General features: G+C 38.6%; 1 protein-coding gene across 1 annotated transcript; it reads right to left on the minus strand.

Annotated features, from left to right (window-relative positions):
• Positions 1 to 4,239: 4,239 nt before the first annotated feature.
• LOC129627797 (olfactory receptor 51A4-like) lies at positions 4,240 to 5,223 on the minus strand. The gene has a single exon (XM_055547300.1). It carries the CDS (start codon positions 5,221 to 5,223, stop codon positions 4,240 to 4,242), a length of 984 nt encoding a protein of 327 aa, XP_055403275.1.
• Between the last annotated feature and the right edge of the window lie 14,244 nt (positions 5,224 to 19,467).

A 19,467-nucleotide genomic window follows, 5' to 3' on the forward strand; every position in this document is an offset into this window, starting at 1 on the left:
ATGGGGGTCACAAAGAGTCAGACACGACTGTGACTAAGACACACACACATACATGTATCTAGTCTTTTTCGAATTCTTTTCCCATTTAGGTTGTTGCATATTAAATAACAGCTTTAAGTCTTTTTTTTTTTTTTTTTCTTCCGTTTTTTTAAAGATCTTCCCACTTCCACTTCTTTTAAAAAAATATCTACTTATTTAATTTTGGCTGTGCTGGGTCTTTGTTGCTGCACGGGCTTTTCTCTAGTTGGAGCAAGCGGAGGCTACTTTCTAGGTGCGGTGGGCGGGGCTTCTCATTGCCGTGGCTTCTTTTGTTGTGGAGCATGAGCTCTAGGCACTCTGACTTGAGTGTTTGCAGCCTGTAGTCTCCGTAGTTGTGGCTCCCGGGCTGTGAAGCACAGGCTCAGCAGTTGCGGCCCACAGGCTTAGTGGCTCCAGGGCACGTGGGATCTTCCCAGATCAGGGACTGAGTCTGTGTCCCTTACTTTGGCCGGTGGATTCTTTACCACTGAGCCACCAGGGAAGTCCCCAGTCTTCACTCTTAAACTACAGATTTCTTAATTATGATTGACCAGCTTCTTTTAGACTGATTTAAACAATTGGAGGAAAGACCTCAACAGGATGGCTTACACAATGGATTCTCAGTAAACATCATTATTAAAACAACTGGTAGAGTGATTCTAGTTTGCCAAAAATGGGCCTAATGTATAGTTATTATCTTTGTTTCTCAACCAATTTGGATTTGCATTTCCCTGATGATTAGTGATGTTGAACATTTTTTCCTGTACCCTCTGGTCATTTGCATATTTTCTTGGAGAAATATTTATTTAGTTCCTCTGCTTATTTTTTAATCAGGTTGATTGTTTTATTATTATTATTGAGTTGTGTGTTCCTTATATATTTTGGATTATCACTTATTAGATATAAGTTTTGCAAATATAGTCTCCCACTATGTAGCTGCCTTTTCATTTTGTTGATTATTTCACTGTACAAAAGTGTTTTAACCTGTCCTTCCACCTCTTGATTTTTCTTTTTCTTCTTCTTTTTTTTTTTTTTTTTTTGCCAGTTGGAAAGATCTTCAGGTGATACTTTCCCATTGGCTCATAAACAGACTTCCTAATGGAGTTCACTACATAGTCATCAGGGGCCACAGCCCTTTAATAACCTCTGAGAATTTTATTTGTCCTTCTCCTGATATCTTTCCTCTTTTCAATCATGGAGCTTATGATTTGGTACTTTGGATGCTACATGAGAATAAGTCACTTTTGTAGTTTCCTGCACAGCTGGGGAAGCTGGGTGTCAAGTCAACCATTCTCCTTTTCCACTGCAGGGGAAATCAAGGGACTGGGAAGGTCTCACTTTGCTCTAAACTTAGCTGTCTTAGGAAGGGGTGATTCATACAAAGGCTAACTGTTCTCATATACTCTAGGACATTGAAACTCATATATTTTTTTTGCTCCAATGGCATGCTGGAACTTTTCTGGAAATTTGGACTTCCACAAAGCTCTTTCATTCATGGGGTGTCTACCCCAATCAGTGTTTTCCAAGTGCTAAAGGACCAAGGCCCAGAGAGACTGGAACTAGTTCATAGCTCTCTTAGAGACCACACCATATAGCAAGGTCTGTCTGCCTGTTACGAATGCATGGCTGTGTGTGACCCTTCTAGGTTCCTTGAAATGTGGTGTTGAATTCCACAGAAGCACTTTGCTGTTCATGGATGGGTGGTTAATTTTTGTTTTTGTTGCTGGAGGGAGGACAAATAAAAGATGCCTTATTCCACCATGATTTTCAAGTCACTCTAAAAATCAATCAGTTATATAAGTTGATGCTAAAGTCAGTCTAAAAATCAATCAGTTATATAAATTGTTTAAAAATATTATTCCAAGTCATGATTCAAAGATTTTGAACATGTTTTGGGTTCACATTTTGTTCTATAAAACATGTGGTCCTATTGAATTTTGAATTCAATTCAGGAGCTCAACATTAGATATACATTTTTAAAAATTTAGATATAAGTTCATATTTGTCAGGACAATAGTGTAGTAAAAACAGTGCTCTTGTGAAATTAGGAAACTTTGTTCACAATGTTCTTGGGATAGTTGTGGTGCAGACATAATTCATGACTACATCCAGACAATTCTTTCAGCCTATTTTCTTTTTACATATACATTTAGAATAACTGAATTAAGAAAATTTTAAGACAAACCTGATATTCAATTTAAAAAGAAAGAAAGTCTTTAGCATTATAGTGAAAGAATAAGCAGCATTCTCTTTTACTGACTAATCACTTTCAATCAGATTTTAAAGCTAGGTGAGCCTCTGAAGGAGTGTTTGGTAAATCAGACTAATTTGGTGTTCAGTTCAGTTCAGTTGCTCAGTCGTGTCCGACTCTTTGTGATCCCATGGACTGCAGAACACCAGGCTTCCCTGTCCATCATCAACTCCCAGAGCCTACTTAAACTCATGCCCATTGTATCAGTGATGCCATCCAACCATCTCATCCTCTGTCATCCCCTTCCCCTCCTGCCTTCAATCTTTCCCAGCATCAGGGTCTTTTCAAATGAGTCAGTTCGCATCAGGTGGCCAAAGTACTGGAGTTTCGGCTTCAACATCAGTCCTTCTAATGAATATTTAGGATTGATTTCCTTTAGGATGTACTGGTTTGATCTTGTAGTCCAAGCAATTCTCAAGAGTCTTCTCCAACACCACAGTTCAAAAGCCTAAATTTGTCAGCACTCAGCTTTCTTTATAGATCAGCTGTCACATCCATACATGACTACTGGAGAAACCATAGCTTTAACTAGACAGACCTTTGTTGACAAAATAATGTCTCTGCTTTTTAATATGCTGTCTAGGTTGGTTTTCCTAGAGAACTCATCCTTTAAACAATTTTTATATTTTTGTTTGAAGTAGGTTAGACATCTTTAAGCAAAGCATTGAAAAATTAGAGTATCAAAATTTTATTTTTCGTTTCTTTTAGCCAGCATAAACCATTGTCTAATTCAAAGCTTGCAAACAGAGTTGTACAAGGATAGAGATTTATTTACTTTCAGAGAAAATTTCATGTTTGAAATCGTTTTTGCTTAAAATGGTTTGATTGGCAAACCAATATTCTAAAAATATTTGCTAATGAGTATATTCTGATGTGTATTATGTATGAGATTTCATATGAAATATGTATATAAAATTATAAACAATACAAAATATGTATATATGACCTTCTACATACAATTCCATGTTTGTTTATTCTCAAAAGTGTCTGATTATTAACTCTAAATGTTTTAGTTATTAAACAAAATATGTTTCAAGAAACTTTAAAAAACTAACAGAAAATATGTGCAGACAAAATTAGAGGTAATTATCTGATAAAGTTGAAGGTGATTAATATTATTTAGAAAAATATGCACTAAAAAGGTAAATGCATACATATTACATAAATGCCAAAAAAAGAGACTATTGCAAATAGTTATTTGAGAAATGCAAATCATGTTCAATAGTGGTAATCCCATCAACATACATGTCAGTCTATGATTGTATGAAAGAAAGGATTCACAGCCATTGCTAAAGGTCTGAGTGAACTATTGGCAGTTAGTTCCTGAGTTGTGAAACATCCTTCAGTAAGCACAGCATTCCCATCTGGCATTTTCCTGACTCAAATGTAGGTAGTACAGTCTTTTCAGAAATACGTTTACCTACTAATCCTAGTTGCCTGAAGGGCTAGAGTGATTTACGCATGTCTGATAGATAGAAGAGAAGAGGAAAAGAAGACCTAAGAAAGAAAAAAAAAGTTGCATGCATTTAAATATACATGCACACAGATTCTTAAATCAGAGAACATGTATATAGAGCTTTGGAGTTCAGGAATTAGGTATATCAACTGCATTATCATGAACTAAAAAAGGAAGAAACAGTCTGTCCTCTAGTATACTTTTATTAGCTAGGAAAGTGAAAGTATGGAAACGATATCTTTTTCTTTTAACATAGGCATTGAGATAGGTAAGTTCTCTTATTGGCATGCATTTTAAAATTCAAGAAGTAGAGGCTTTCAGTCATCACTGAAGTCTTGAATTTTTAAATGTTCAATCTGAGAAAAAGAATGGAAGTAATTTTCTCAAGATCTCAGGGACACTGAGGGTACTAAGCATACTCAGTATTAAAGCCATTTACTCTATGAGTTCTAACCATAAAACACAAGACCATTCCTCTAGATCATGCTTTCCCCTGACTATACATTCAGTTTATTTATTTACCACTTATAAGTTTATTCCCTTTCTTATTGCATTGATAAACTTCTTTTGAACAAAATTTCCCCATAACCTTTTCATGGATTTGATGGGTCTTCACACAGGACACAATGGGATTCATCAGGAGAGGCACCAGTAATAAAACATCAGCCATGAGAATGTGGATCAAAGGAGACACATCACTGGCAAATTGGTGGAGCATGGCCGCACTCAGCACGGGCACACAGAAGATAAGCACGGCACAGATATGAGAGATGTGAGTGATGAGGGCCTTAGGCTGCTCTCTGGGGGTTGCAATACCCAATACTGTCTTTAAGATCATCATGTAGGAAAAAGTAATAAACTGCAAATCCAAAATAGTAGAAAGGGTAGCACAGAGTCCATAGACAACATTGACTCTGTTGTCAGAGCAGGCCACCTTCATGACACCCTGGTGGAGACAGTAGGAGTGTAAGAGCAGGTTTTGATGACAGTATGTCAGCCTTTGCAACAAAAAGGGCAGTGGAAGAATCAACATAATATTCTTGGAAGTCAGCAAGACCCCTGTTTTGATGACTTGGGAGCTGGTTAAGATTGTGCTGTATCTAAGAGGGTTGTGGATAGCCACATACTGGTCAAATGCCATTACCAATAGCACAGAGGCTTCAGTGACTGTGAATAGATGGATAAAGAATTCCTGGGCAAAGCATGTAGCTGCATGAATTCCATGGACCCCAAACAGGAACAGTACCAAAGTGATGAGTAAGGAAGACAGGGACAACCCTAGGTCAGAGATGGATAGCATGGAAAGGGAATAGTGCATGGGTTCATGGAGGCTTGGCTCTGTCTTAATAAAGAAAAGGATGGTGAAGTTACCCAGGAGAGAAAGAAAGTACACAGATGAGAAAGGGATGGATATCCAGAAGTGACTCTTCTCCAGTCCAGGGATCCCAATAAGGAAGAATCTGAGAACTTCAATGTTGGTGTCATTAAGAGGAGCCATGACATGTAAAAAAGATACTTAACCAGGTTCTTGCCACAGGGGAGATGGAAATTTCCTAAATAAAGAAGATATTCCTTTTTTTGTAAAATGTAGGTCATAGAACTAAGACAACTCAGAAGCTTCTTAAGGTAAATAGTCTATTTAAACTGTCAGTTCAGGCTGTAAGAAAAGTCAAACAAACAAACAGAAAAACAAGAAGAATCTGACTTGCTTCTTCATTCAGCTATTTGTTTCATTTTGTGAAAGTCTCAGTCAATTTGGACTTTATATAACTAAAAATTCCAAACAACCCTTTGACCACATGAAGCTACTCATGGCTTAATTTAATAAAATCAGATCTCCAATTTTATGGTTCTCTTAACTTAGTTTTATAAAAACAAAATCTTGAAAGGAAAAGCAAAGTTTACTATGGGTGGGGGGATTCATAAATTAACTCATATCTATAATCAAATCTGTATATCTATGATAGGGTATAGATTTGAAGTAATGGCAGAACTGAAAATTCATAATTATATAGTTTTAAAGTTAAAAAGTTCCTTTAGAAAATATATAGTCATATTTTCCTGACTATACAGAACCGCTTTAACCATCAGTTCAGTTCAGTTCAGTTCAGTACAGTCACTCGGTCGGTTCCGGCTCTTTGCAACCCCATGGACTGCAGCATGCTAGGCTTCCCTATTCATCACCAACTCCTGGAATATAATTAAATTCATGTCCATTGAGTCAGTGATGCCATCCATCCATCTCATCCTCTGTCATCCCCTTCTCCTCCTGCCTTCAGTCTTTCCTAGTATCAAGGTCTTTTCAAATGAGTCAGTTCTTTGCATCAGGTGGCCAAAGTATTGAAGTTTCAGCTTCAAAATCAGTCCTTCCAAAGAATATTCAGGATTGATTTCCTTTAGGATGTATTGGTTGGATATCCTTGCTGTCCAAGGGACTCCCAAGAGTCTTCACCAACACCACAGTTCAGAGGCATCAATTCTTTGGCACTCAGCTTTCTTTATAGCTCAACTCTCAAATCCATACATGACTACTGGAAAAAACAGCTTTGACTAGATGGACCTTTGTTAGTAAAGTAATGTCTCTGCTTTTTAACATGCTGTCTAAGTTGGTCATAGCTTTTCTTCCAAGGAACAAGTGACTTTTAATTTCATGACTGCAGTCACCATCTGAAGTGATTTTGGAGCCCCCCCAAAATAAAGTCTCTCACTTTCCATTATTTATCTATCTATTTGTCATGAAGTAATAGGACCTGGTGCCATGATTTACTTTTCTGAATGTTGAGTTTAAGCCAACTTTTTCACTCTCTTTGACTTTCATCAAGGGGCTCTTTAGTTCTTTGCTTTCTGCCATAAGGGTGGTGTCATCCAGCCTGGCATTTTGCATGATGTACTCTGCATATAAGTTAAATAAGCAGGGTGAAAAAAATTACAGCCTTAACATAGTCCTTTCCCTATTTGGAACCAGTCTGTTGTTCCATGTCAAGTTCTAACAGTTGCTTCTTGACTTGCATACAGATTTCTCGGGAGAGAGGTCAGATGGTCTGGTATTCCTATTCCTTGAAGAATTTTCCACAGTTTGTTGTGATCCACACAGTCAAAGGCTTTGAGTCAATAAAGCAGAAGTAGATTTTTTTCCGGAACTCTCTTGGCAATTTGATCTCTGGTTTCTCCGTCTTTTTTAAATCCATCTTGAACATCTGGAAGTTCACAGTTCATGTATTGTTGAGCCTGGTTTGGAGAATTGTGAGCATTACTTTGCTAGCATGTGAGATGAGTGCAATTGTGCGGTATTTGAGCATTCTTTGGCATTGCTTTTTGAAAAGTTGTTGCTGAACCACAAAAACGCGAGGATTCTTGGTCTCCAAAAGAGAGGAATTCAATCCAGGGGGCCAGAGATGAGGCTTGATTGCTCAGAGTTTTTGTGTATTAAAGTTTTACTAAAATATAAAAGAAATAGAGAAAGCTTCTGACAGGGACATCAGAAGGGGGCAGAAAGAATGCATCCTCGCTAGTGTTAGCAATGGAGTTATATGCTTTTTAATGTTATTACAATGAATCAAAAGAATGTCTGGAGATTGTAAAGACCTTACTAGATTCACTCCCATAATTTACATTTTAAGATAACAGGATTAGCCAGAAGGTTTTTTCCAGAAACTGTTTTCCACAGGATACATTCAGTCAGTTCAGTTCAGTCGCTCAGTTGTGTCCAACCCCATGAATCACAGCAGGCCAGGCCTCCCTGTCTATCACCAGCTCCCGGAGTTCACTCACACTCATGTTCATCGAGTTGGTGATGCCATCCAGCCATCTCATCCTCTGTCGTCCCCTTCTCCTCATGCCCCCAATCCGTCCCAGCATCAGAGTCTTTTCCAATGAGTCAACACTTCGCATGAGGTGGCCAAAGTCCTGGAGTTTCAGCTTCAGCATCAGTCCTTCCAATGAACACCCAGGGCTGATCTCCTTTAGGGTGGACTGGTTGGAAGTCCTTGCAGTCCAAGGGACTCTCAAGGGTCTTCTCCAACACCACAGTTCAAAAGCATCCTTTCTTTGGTACTCAGCTTTCTTCACAGTCCAACTCTCACATCCATACATGACCACTGGAAAAACCACAGCCTTGACTAGACGGACCTTTGTTGGCAAAGTAAAGTCTCTGCTTTTGAATATGCTGTCTAGGTTGGTGATAACTTTCCTTCCAAGGAGCAAACATCTTTTAATTTCATTGATGCAATCACTATCTGCAGTGATTTTGGAGCCCCCCAAAATAAAGTCTGACACTATTTCACTGTTTCCCCATCTATTTCCCATGAAGTGATGGGACCAGATGCCATGATCTTTGTTTTCTGAATGTTGAGCTTTAAGCCAACTTTTTCACTTTCCTCTTTCACTTACATCAAAGGCTTTTTAGCTCCTCTTCACTTTCTGCCATAAGGGTGATGTCATCTGCACATCTGAGGTTACTGATATTTTTCTCAGCAATCTTGATTCCAGCTTGTGCTTCTTCCAGCCCGGCGTTTCTCATGATGTACTGTGCATATAGGCTAAACAAGCAGGGTGACAATATACAGCCTTGACATATTTATTTTCCTATTTGGAACCAGTGTGTTGTTCCATGTCCAGTTCTAACTGTTTCTTCATGACCTGCATACAGGTTTCTCACGAGGCAGGTCAGGTGGTCTGGTATTCCCATCTCTTGCAGAATTTTCCACAGTTTATTGTGATCCACAGTCAAAGGCTTTGGCATATCCAATAAAGCAGAAATAGATGTTTTCTGGCATTCTCTTGCTTTTTTGATCATCCAGCGGATGTTGGAAATTTGATCTCTAGTTCCTCTGACTTTTCTAAAACCAGCTTGAACATCTGGAAGTTCACGGTTCCCATATTGCTGAAGCCTGGCTTGGAGAATTTTGAGCATTACTTTACTAGCATGTGAGATGAGTGCAATTGTGCGGTAGTTTGAGCACTCTTTGACATTGTCTTTCTTTGGGATTGGAATGAAAGTGGAACTTTTCCAGTCCTGTGGCCACTGCTGAGTCTTCCAAATTTGCTGGCATATTGTGTGCAGCACTTTCACAGCATCATCTTTCAGGATTTGAAATAGCTCCACTGGAATTCCATCACCTCCACTAGCTTTGTTCGTAGTGATGCTTTCTAAGGCCCACTTGACTTCACATTCCAGGATTTTTGGCTCTACATGAGTGATCACACCATTGTGGTTGTCTGAGTCATGAAGATCTTTTTGGTATAGTTCTGTGTATTTTTGCCACCTCTTCTTAATATCTTCTGCTTCTGTTAGGTCCGTACCACAGGTCACCATCAATGAACATGTCCTAGCTTATTCCCAGTATTAGTATATTAACTACTGCCTAAAGCTTTTTGCTTCATATAGTTAAATACTCAGTTTTCCTTCCTTGAATCAAACTGATACATTTTTCTAAAAATTTCTATTGCTTTTCTCTGTAGGTACAGAATATAGTCCCATTTACACAAAATAGGTTCCTTATGAAAGTGAAAATTGAAAATGAAAGTTGCTCAGTCCTGTCTGACTGTCTGTGACCCCATGTACTATACAGTCCATGGAATTCTCCAGGCCAGAAGACTAGAGTAGGTAGCTGTTCTCTTCTCCAGGGGATCTTCCCAACCCAGGGATCAAACCCAGGTCTCCTGCATTGCAGGGCGATTCTTTACCTGCTGAAACACAAGGGAAGTCCAACTATGCTGCTGCTGCCGCTGCTAAGTCACTTCAGTCGTGTCCAACTCTGTGCGACCCCATAGACGGAAGCCCACCAGGCTCCTCCATCCCTGGGATTCTCCAGGCAAGAACACTGGAGTGGGTTGCCCTTTCCTTCTCCAATGAATGAAAGTGAAAAGTGAAAGGGAAGTTGCTCAGTCATTTCCGAGTCTTAGCGACCCCATGGACTGCAGCTTACTAGGCTCCACCATCCATGGGATTTTCTAGGCAAGAGTACTGGAGTGGGGTGCCATTGCCTTCTCCGCCAACTATGCTAGATATGGCTAAAATTATCTTATGTCAATAGACTGTGGCCATTTGCATTCTGGCTTTTTTATCACTACTGATTGAAGACTGCATTATTTTTAGAGATAGTCACTATTAGATTTAATTGAAATGTATGGAATAAGCACACATAGATTTAATTATTTTATTATGTATTTATTCTTATTTTAAATTTTATACAAAAATATGCATGCCTATGTGCATGCTCAGTCATGTCCAGCTCTTTAAGAACCCATGGACTTTAGCCTGCCAGGTTCCTCTATCCATTCAATTTTCCACACAAGAATACTGGAGTGGGTTGCTATTTCCTTGTCCAGGGAATCTTCCTGACTCTGGATTAAACTCATGTCTCCTGTGGCTCCTGCATAGAAGGTGGATACTTAACCACTGAGCCACTGGGAAGCCCCTATATAGTAATATGATGCCCTGCTAAATGGTTTATATATTTTTCCTCATTTATGTTATATACGATTATTTTATTCACCTTATAATTAATAAAACAGGTCTTCAGATCAGATCAAATCAGTCGCTCAGTCATGTCCAACTCTTTGCGACCCCATGAATCACAGCACGCCAGGCCTCCCTGTCCATCACCAACTCCCGGAGTTCACATATGTCCATCGAGTCAGTGATGCCATCCAGCCATCTCATCCTCTGTCGTCCTCTTCTCCTCTTGCCCCCAATCCCTCCCAGCATCAGAGTCTTTTCCAATGAGTCAACTCTTCGCATGAGGTGGCCAAAGTACTGGAGTTTCAGCTTTAGCATCATTCCTTCCAAAGAAATCCCAGGGCTGATCTCCTTTAGAATGGACTGGTTGGATCTCCTTGCAGTCCAAGGGACTCTCAAGAGTCTTCTCCAACACCACAGTTCAAAAGCATCAAACAGGTCTTAGAGAGGTACAATAATTTGTCTAAGGCCATGAATCTACCTATGAGACATAGAGAAAATGAATCATGTGGTTTTTGAGACATACAGGCTTCCCCAGTGACTCAGACAGTAAAGAATCTGCCTGCAATGTAGCAGACCTGGGTTCGACCCCTGGGTAGGAAAGATCCTCTGGAGGAGGAAATGGCTACCCATTTCAATGTTCTTGCCTGGAAAATTCCAAGGACAGAGGAGCCTGGTAGGTTACAGTTCATGGAGCTGCAAAGAGTTGGACATGACTGAGTAACTAACATTTTCTCTTTCACCTTTCTCACACATATCATCCAGACAGGGCATTTCTAAGACATCTCTGGACACATACCCTTATCAACACATACATTCCATTTCTCCTTGGTTGTTCTATAAGATTTTCTATCTCCATGGGCATCTCCTGATTTGCTTTTAACATCTAGCATATCTATTGAGAATACAAATAGAAAATGGAATGAAAATTATCTCAAATATCCTGAATGAATAGAATTATATCTTACCGTCTTTGAGATTATTTTTTTACCAATATGATATTAGAATCTGGGAAGCATCCTTAGACTTCCCTTTTTTGCTTTGTAAGCCCTGTCTTATAAAGCCTAGAGGACCCTTGGAGTTGACTACAAGCAAGCTCTGCCTGATAAATAACACCATACTTCATGGGAAATCTTAGGGGTTGACTCAAGGGAGATGAATCTAACACCTTATAACACAGGCTTAGACTAAGGAAATTAAGTATGATTAGATCTTGGAGACCATATTAAAACCCAATAGCCATTCATCAACTCTTGCTCTTGACTCATCTGCCAAGATGTTTCAGGATAAATTAACTAGGTATTTAGAATATCAAGTTCTGAAAAAGATCAAACTATCAATTTTGTATATTAATTTTCTTCTAACATGAAAGTATACTTCTCTATTAATATGTTTACTGCTCATTTGTAATTCCTCTTTTTGAAGTATCTATTGAATCCTTTTGTCCATTTTCTATTGGATTACCTGTCTTTCTCTAATTGATTTGCCAAAGTATTTAAATAAATACAGGCTAAGCCCTTTGTTGGTGATGTATAGCATATATCTTCTCCCACTTTACTGCTTGCCTCTTTAGTTTCTTACTCAATTCTATTTATTTGGTTGGTGGAGTTAGTCATGTTATGCTGTGTAGATTTATAGTATACTTACTTGTAGGCAGATACAGGGGATACTCTTTGGAACAAATATGAGTAAAATATAGGTCAGCAATCAAATGTAGCCAGCCTGTCTTTGCTGTATAAATCATATCTACTTTCTCAAATATCATAATCTTATGACATAATTAGAAATGTGGAAATTAGAGAGAAATGAATTCTCAGTGACTATATACTTCTTGTTTAAAATCCTTGCAAGCCTTCAAACCCCACTAATACACAATCACACTAAATTCTCACACTTTTATCAATAAAGAAGTGCTTTACTAAAGTGTCTCTTAAACTTTAATGTGAAGATCAATCACCAGAAGATTTTGTTAAAATGAATATTTTGATTCAATATATTTTGAGTGGATCATAAGTTCCTGTATATTTAATAAACTCCTAGGTGATGCTTTCATTGGTGGTCCAAGGACCACACTTTGAGAAATGCAACTTTATTCTCCTAACAAACACATGATTTTGGTAGATGGAAGAAACTCTGTCCATCATGTTGGATGTGCTTCTGAGTGATTAATTTTGTCTAAAGATAATAATCAAGTAAATGTGATTGATGAAAATTGTGTATCTTCAATTAGGTTGACTAGCATTTCTGTTGTATCAAAATCAATAGGCCGTCTTACATTTTAAAATGTATTATTATTTTCCTTTTGAATTACACTACATTTATTCATTCTTCTATTTATCTATCCTTTTTTTTTTTTTTTTTTTTAATCCTGGATTATTTTCAGGGATTCTTGTATGTCTGTTCTACCTTCCATTTTGATTATTTTCTCATTAATCTTAGTGTTCTAAGACCTGAATACAAATTGAATATAGATGATGATATGGGATATCTTGTCCTGTTAATCAGTTTTGAAGGGATGCTTAAATATTTTGTCACTGATTTTTAGATTTACTATTTATTTTGAGAGAGTGATTAATTTTAACAGTGAATCAGCTATCTTCTACTTCTTACCTTTTAAGAATCTTCTAAAATCATGCTATTGCATTTTATTGATTTTTTAAAACTTTTGTTGCAACAATGTCTTTTTAGTTTATTCATATTATAAAATATTTACCTGTATATTTTTTAAAATTCTGATAATGATCTAAGAAAATTGAAAGGAGAAAGAATTCAGCCCTGTATGTTTCAGAAGCTCTCACACTGGGAAAGCTCATGCACAGACACATAGAAGCATGTATACAGATACATTACACGTGTTTGATATATGGTATGTGTAGGATTTCAAATTACTAAGAAATAGTAATGCATTCAATTATTATGTTTTGATTGTTTCAGTCTACCTATATCCAACGTTTGTGGCTGGACTGGCTCTTGTGGTTCTTATTATGAATGCAAGATGTCCTCAGCAATAGGAAACTTTGGAAAAAAATAAAAGTTTTAATATTTACAAGCCCTAGGAATTGTATAGTATACCTGGGGCCACACAGTGAGGGCACTGGGGAGGGGGGAGGAGAGAGAGACACAGATCTGGAGTTCTGCTTTTATTGGGATTGGGGATTGGACAACAAGTTTGCAGACTCACTTTTTAATGGTGAATTTAAATAGAGAGAGCAGAAATTAAATTGCTGGAAAAGGAAAAACAAAACAAGGACTCAAAATGAACAGCTATGGAAATCAACCAAGATCTCTAAAACAGAGGAGCCAGATGGGGGTAGGGAGATGGTAGGGGTTTGGCTTGGCTCTTTTTCTAGTTATGTGGCAAATGTGCTCTTCAAAGAAGGGACATCCTTCTTTGAAAATGTCTCTTGGCAATCAAAGGTCAAAGTCAGGCACTGGCATTACATAAAGAAAAATGAACTGTCAGAGCTTACTCTACAGTTAAATTAACTGGGTTGATTGTACTCAGTTAAAATGTGTTACACAAGACCTTCTCATGGGGTCAATCATTTTTTCATAAACATGTAGTAAAGTGGCTAAAGTAGGCATTTAACAAAGAGCATCTAAAGAAACTAATGCCACAAAATTAAATATGTGGCATTAAATACTCATGCTTTAAATGGGCACCCACCCTGCTTATTTAACTTCTATGCAGAGTACATCATGAGAAATGCTAGCCTGGAAGAAGCACAAGCTGGAATCAAGACTGCTGGGAGAAATATCAATAACCTCAGATATGCAGATGACACCACCCTTATGGCAGAAAGTGAAGAGGAACTCAAAAGCCTCTGATGAAAGTGAAAGAGAAGAGTCAAAAAGTTGGCTTAAAGCTCAACATTCAGAAAACTAAGATCATGGCATCTGGTCCCATCACTTCATGGGAAACAGATGGGGAAACAGTGGAAACAGTGGCAGACTTTATTTTTTTTGGGGCTCCAAAATCACTGAAGATGGTGACTACAGCCATGAAATTAAAAGATGCTTACTCCTTGGAAGAAAAGTTATGACCAACCTAGATAGCACATTGAAAAGCAGAGACATTACATTGCCTACAAAGGTCCGTCTAGTCAAGGCTATGGTTTTTCCTGTGGTCATGTATGGATGTGAGAGTTGGACTATGAAGAAAGCTGAGCACCGAAGATTTGATGTTTTTGAACTGTGGTATTGGAGAAGACTGTTGAGAGTCCCTTGGACTGCAAGGAGATCCAACCAGTCCATTCTGAAGGAGATCAGCCCTGGGTGTTCTTTGGAAACAATGATGCTAAAGCTGATACTCCAGTACTTTGGCACCTCATGCGAAGAGTTGACTCACTGGAAAAGACTCGGATGCTGGGAGGGATTGGAGGCAAGAGGAAAAGGGGACGACAGAGGATGAGATGGCTGGATGGCATCACCGACTCTATGGACGTGAGTTTGAGTGTATTCCGGGAGTTGGTGATGGACAGGGAGGCCTGACGTTCTGCAATTCATGGGGTCACAAAGAGTCGGACACGACTGAGTGAGTGAACTGAACTCAACTGAGAGAGGATAAAGAACATGTATCAACTTGCAGTACATACTTTATTTCTTAAATCTATTCCCAAAGAAGTAATAGTTTATATTTAAAATAAAAATTATATCATTAAATTGATCTTTTTAAAAAGATCACTGTTATCTTGCATAGAGAAACAGTAAGTAGCAAAAAGTAGACATTTAAAAACTAAAAAGGTTACTGGGGTATTTCACTAAAGAAGTGCTGGTGACATACTAGGATGATTAAAAGAGATAGTGAGGAGATGTAATTAAGATACAGGTTGTGTTTAGAATCAAAAGAACATAGAATGGATAAACTGAATGTGAAGATGAGGAATTCAGTTTTGTTACAAGTATAGGAGCTTCCACTTGTCTGTCTCGATTGGAATTTGGTTCTTTTACAAAAGATGACATCATCAGGCATCATTTTCTTTTTTGTTAATTTTGATGGAGACCCCCTCAAAATACACAGCATTTCCTAATTTATGCCCATGGACAGTAATCAATTTGAATGAAATAAATTTGGTGATAATAACAAAAACATATTGATGATTATTTTTGACAAATATTAGGTTTTCTCAAACACATCTTAACCTTTTATGCAAGACATCCCACCATATATTGCCTACAGCCATGAAATTAAAAGATGCTTACTCCTTGGAAGCAAAGTTATGACCAACCTAGATAGCATATTGAAAAGCAGAGACATTACTTTGCCAACAAAGGTTCGTCTAGTCAAGGCTATGGTTTTTCCTGTGGTCATGTATGGATGTGAGAGTTGGACTGTGAAGAAGGCTGAGCGCCGAAGAATTGATGCTTTTGAACTGTGGTGTTGGAGAAGACTCTTGAGAGTCCCTTGGACTGCAAGGAGATCCAACCAGTCCATTCTAAAGAAGATCAGTCCTGTGTGTTCTTTGGAAGGACTGATGCTGAGGCTGAAACTCTAATACTTTGGCTACTTCATGTGAAGAGTTGACTAATTGGAAAAGACCCTGATGCTGGGAGGGATTAGGGGCAGGAGGAGAAGGGGACGACAGAGGATGAGATGGTTGGATGGCATCACCGACTCGATGGACATGAGTTTGGATAAACCTTGGGAGTTGGTGATGGACATGGAGGCCTGGTGTGCTGCAATTCATGGGGTCGCAAAGAGTCAGACACAACTGAGTGACTGAACTGAACTGAACTGATGAATGTAATTTCCCAACAAAAGTCCATCTAGTGAAGATTATGGTTTTTCCAGTAGTCATGTATGGATGTGAGTGTTGGACTATAAAGAAAGCTGAGTGCTGAAGAGTTAATGCTTTTGAATTGTGGTATTGAAGACTCTTGAGAGTCCCATGGACTGCAAGGAAATCCAACCAGTCCATCCTAAAGGAAATCAGTCCAGAATGTTCATTGGCAAGACTGATGTTGAAGCTGAAACCCCAATACTTTGGCCACCTGATATGAAGAGCTGACTCATTTGAAAAGACCTGGATGCTGGGAAAGAATGAAGGGGACGACAGAGGAAGAGATGGTTGGATGGCATCACCAACTCGATGGATATGAGTTTGAGTAAACTCCGGGAGTTGGTGTTGGACAGGGAGGCCTGGCGTGCTGCAGTCCTTGGGGTTGCAAAGAGTCGGACACAACTGAGCAACTGAACTGAACTGAACTGAACTGATGAATGTAATAATACATAATGTATTTTGTGGCTAACTTATTTTATTTAGCATACTGATGTGTAATGCTTCAGCACTTCAGTCCTTTTTATTGCTGATTGATTTTTTCATTTTATGGTATTGTGTAAATGGATTAAAGAGAGAACCTGTTTATTGACCTGTATATTGTTTACTTCTTTATAGCAATTATGACTTTAATCTCAAGTTCACTGGCACCAAATTGAAATTCTTCACATGCATTCCCTTTCAATATCCCATATAAATATAATTATAACCACACAGAGACTGCCTGATTAGTATACTCACAAAGCTGACCCAACTTTTATTAGCTATAGATAAGACAAATCCAGAAGCTTTAAAAAATTCCAAATCACTGTTGCCCTTGAGGAGTCTCTGACCCAGTGACTACCTTCCATGAGAGTGAAAGATATTATCAGGAAACATAGTAGTGGAACTTAGTCGCTCAGTTGTGTCTGACTCTTTGTGACCCCATAGACTTTAGACCTCCAGGCTCCTCTGTCCATGGAGTTCTCCAGGCAGGAATACTGGAGTGGGTTGCCATTCCCTTCCAGGGCGTCTTCGTGACCCAGGGATCAAATCTAAGTCTTCTGTGTTGGCAGGCAGATTCTTTACCATCTGACCCACTGGGCAAGTCCCAAGAAACATACGTCCCTGCTTAATTACCCATTTGTCTCAGGAATTTCCTTGTTCTTTTCCCCTTGGAGTGGTGGCACTGACCACTACCCCTGGGAAGTCCCGCTGTGTGGGACTTCCCTTACTATACAAGCTGTCCCAGTGCTGCCCAAGAAATCTAAAGTTGTGTTACTACCATTTTATGGTTAAGCCTTTTCCTGATCCTCAAATTCAGTACAATGTATATCGTACATTTTGTTTATCATTCAGATGGCTGATAACCATTTGATTTAATTCCCCATTCTATTATAATGCAAAAACTGATCCATTGGAAAGGACCCTGATACTGGAAAGGATTGAGGGCAGAAGGAAAAGGGGACGACAGAGGATTGGTTTGTTGGATGGCATCACCGACTCGATGGACAAGAGTTTGAGTGGGCTCCGGTGACTGGTGATTGTGTCCATGGGGTCACAGGGAGTTGGACACGACTGAGCAACTGAACTGAACTCAAAGACTGAACTGAACTGAATGATTTTATAATAATAATGTATCCTGCTTGAGGACATGTTTCTCCTTTTTAAGAACCTTCTGAATAATACTGTCATCTTAAAGTGTATGTTATGGGAGTGGGTCTGGTAAGATCTTTCTATTGTTAGTTCTAATCCCATTATCTTAAAATGTATATTGTGTTATTGAGTCTGGTAAGACTTTTACAACCTGAGACATTCTTTTCATTTAATATAATAACCAATTGAAAAAATATATAGCTTCCTTGCTAAGACTAGCAAGGTGGACACCCTCTGTCCCCCTTCTGATGTCTATATCAAAAGGTTTCTTTCTCTTCTTTTGCTCTAATAAAACTCTGCTACACAAAAGCTCTTGAGTGATCAAGCCTGGTCCCTAGTCCCAAAGCTAAATCTTCTCCAGAGATCACAAATCCGACATCATTCATCATAAGCTATCTGTGACTCTAGCCACAAGATTAAAAGACACTTGTTTCTTGGAAGAAAAGCTATGACCAACCTAGAGAGCATATTAAAAAGCAGAGACAGCACTTTGCTGACAAAGATCTGTAGGGAATACGCTATGCACAGGCCTGTACTATAACTAACAGGGCTTCTTTGAAAAATAAGAATTACTTTCTCATCACCCCCATGTGAAGGGCTGGGAACAGTAAAAAGTACATCATGGAAAAACACCTTGAAAACAAGATGTTGAAGTACTAATGTGACTGAGGGAAAACCATTAGTGACTGTAACCAGAGCCTTTAGGGAGTTGCTGAGGAAGGGCTAAACAGAGTCATGAAAGGCCTGAAGGTTTGACATTGAGGACTGTGCATTGTATATATCTTTATCCCTGATTTGAAATTGTAAAGAACAGATATTTCTAGAGCTCATTCAAGGAAGTAGATGTGAATAAAAGGCATGCAAGGTTTAGGATCTGGGCTTTTGAATGCTAATGGCATCAGCTCCCTGATCCTCACTTTATTTCTGAGTCTTATTTTTCCTTATTCTTCTGGGGCACCACTCCCTCAGGTTGGTTCCTTGTTGGGCTAGTCCCAACAAGATCGATATAGTAAAAGCTCTTGTTTTTCTAGTAGTCATGTACAGATGTGACAGTTGGACCATGAAGAAACTGAGTGCTGAAGAATGGATGCTTTCAAATTGTGGTGCTAGAGAAGACTCTTGAGAGTCCCTTGGACAGCAAGGAAATCAACTCTGAATATTCATTGGAAGGACTGATACTGAAGCTGAAGCTCCAATACTTTGACCACCTGATGTGAAGAGCTGACTCACTGGAAAATACCCTGATGCTGTCAAAGACTGAAGGCAGAAGGAGAAGGGGTAGACAGAAGATGAGATAGTTGGATGGCAACACTGACTCAATGGACATGAGTTTCAGCAAATTCCTGGAGATAGTGAAAGACAGGGAAGCCTGACTTGCTGCAGTCCATTGGGTGGCAAAGAGTCAAACATGACTTAGTGATTGAACAACAACAACAAAAAATAATGAAATCTGTCTCTGTTGGAATATTTTAGACCATCAATTTCTGAAACAATAACCCAAACTATCTTTTTTCATTAAAATTATTTTATTGGCTTTTATAACAAAAGATATATTGGTCAGGTTTTATATAAGAGTTGTTTCTGGGGACCACGTTTGGTTTAATATTTTTCTGCTGAAATTCTCTAATATTGATGCTGTTAGCTCCTTTCATGGATCCAAGATATCTTTTAGCAGTTCTAGTTTATATTCACAGAGAAAGAAATATGCTTTTAAGCAAGTGTCTTAAGCTTAACTTTGATTGTGTGTAAAGACTTGATTGGACAAAAAATATTTCATTGTATATGTACAGGGAAGTGTCACGTGAGTGTATGTTCCTCGGTTCTTTGTCTCGTCACAACAAAGATTTGGAGCGACAGACATTAAAGCCCT

This window comes from Bubalus kerabau, chromosome 15 (assembly GCF_029407905.1).
Source record: "Bubalus kerabau isolate K-KA32 ecotype Philippines breed swamp buffalo chromosome 15, PCC_UOA_SB_1v2, whole genome shotgun sequence".
Classification (NCBI taxonomy): Eukaryota; Metazoa; Chordata; class Mammalia; order Artiodactyla; family Bovidae; genus Bubalus; species Bubalus kerabau.

What these genes read in the sequence shown, in the direction of transcription:
- LOC129627797 (XM_055547300.1), bottom strand. Translation starts at nt 5,223, where the DNA reads ATGGCTCCTCTTAATGACACCAACATTGAAGTTCTCAGATTCTTCCTT.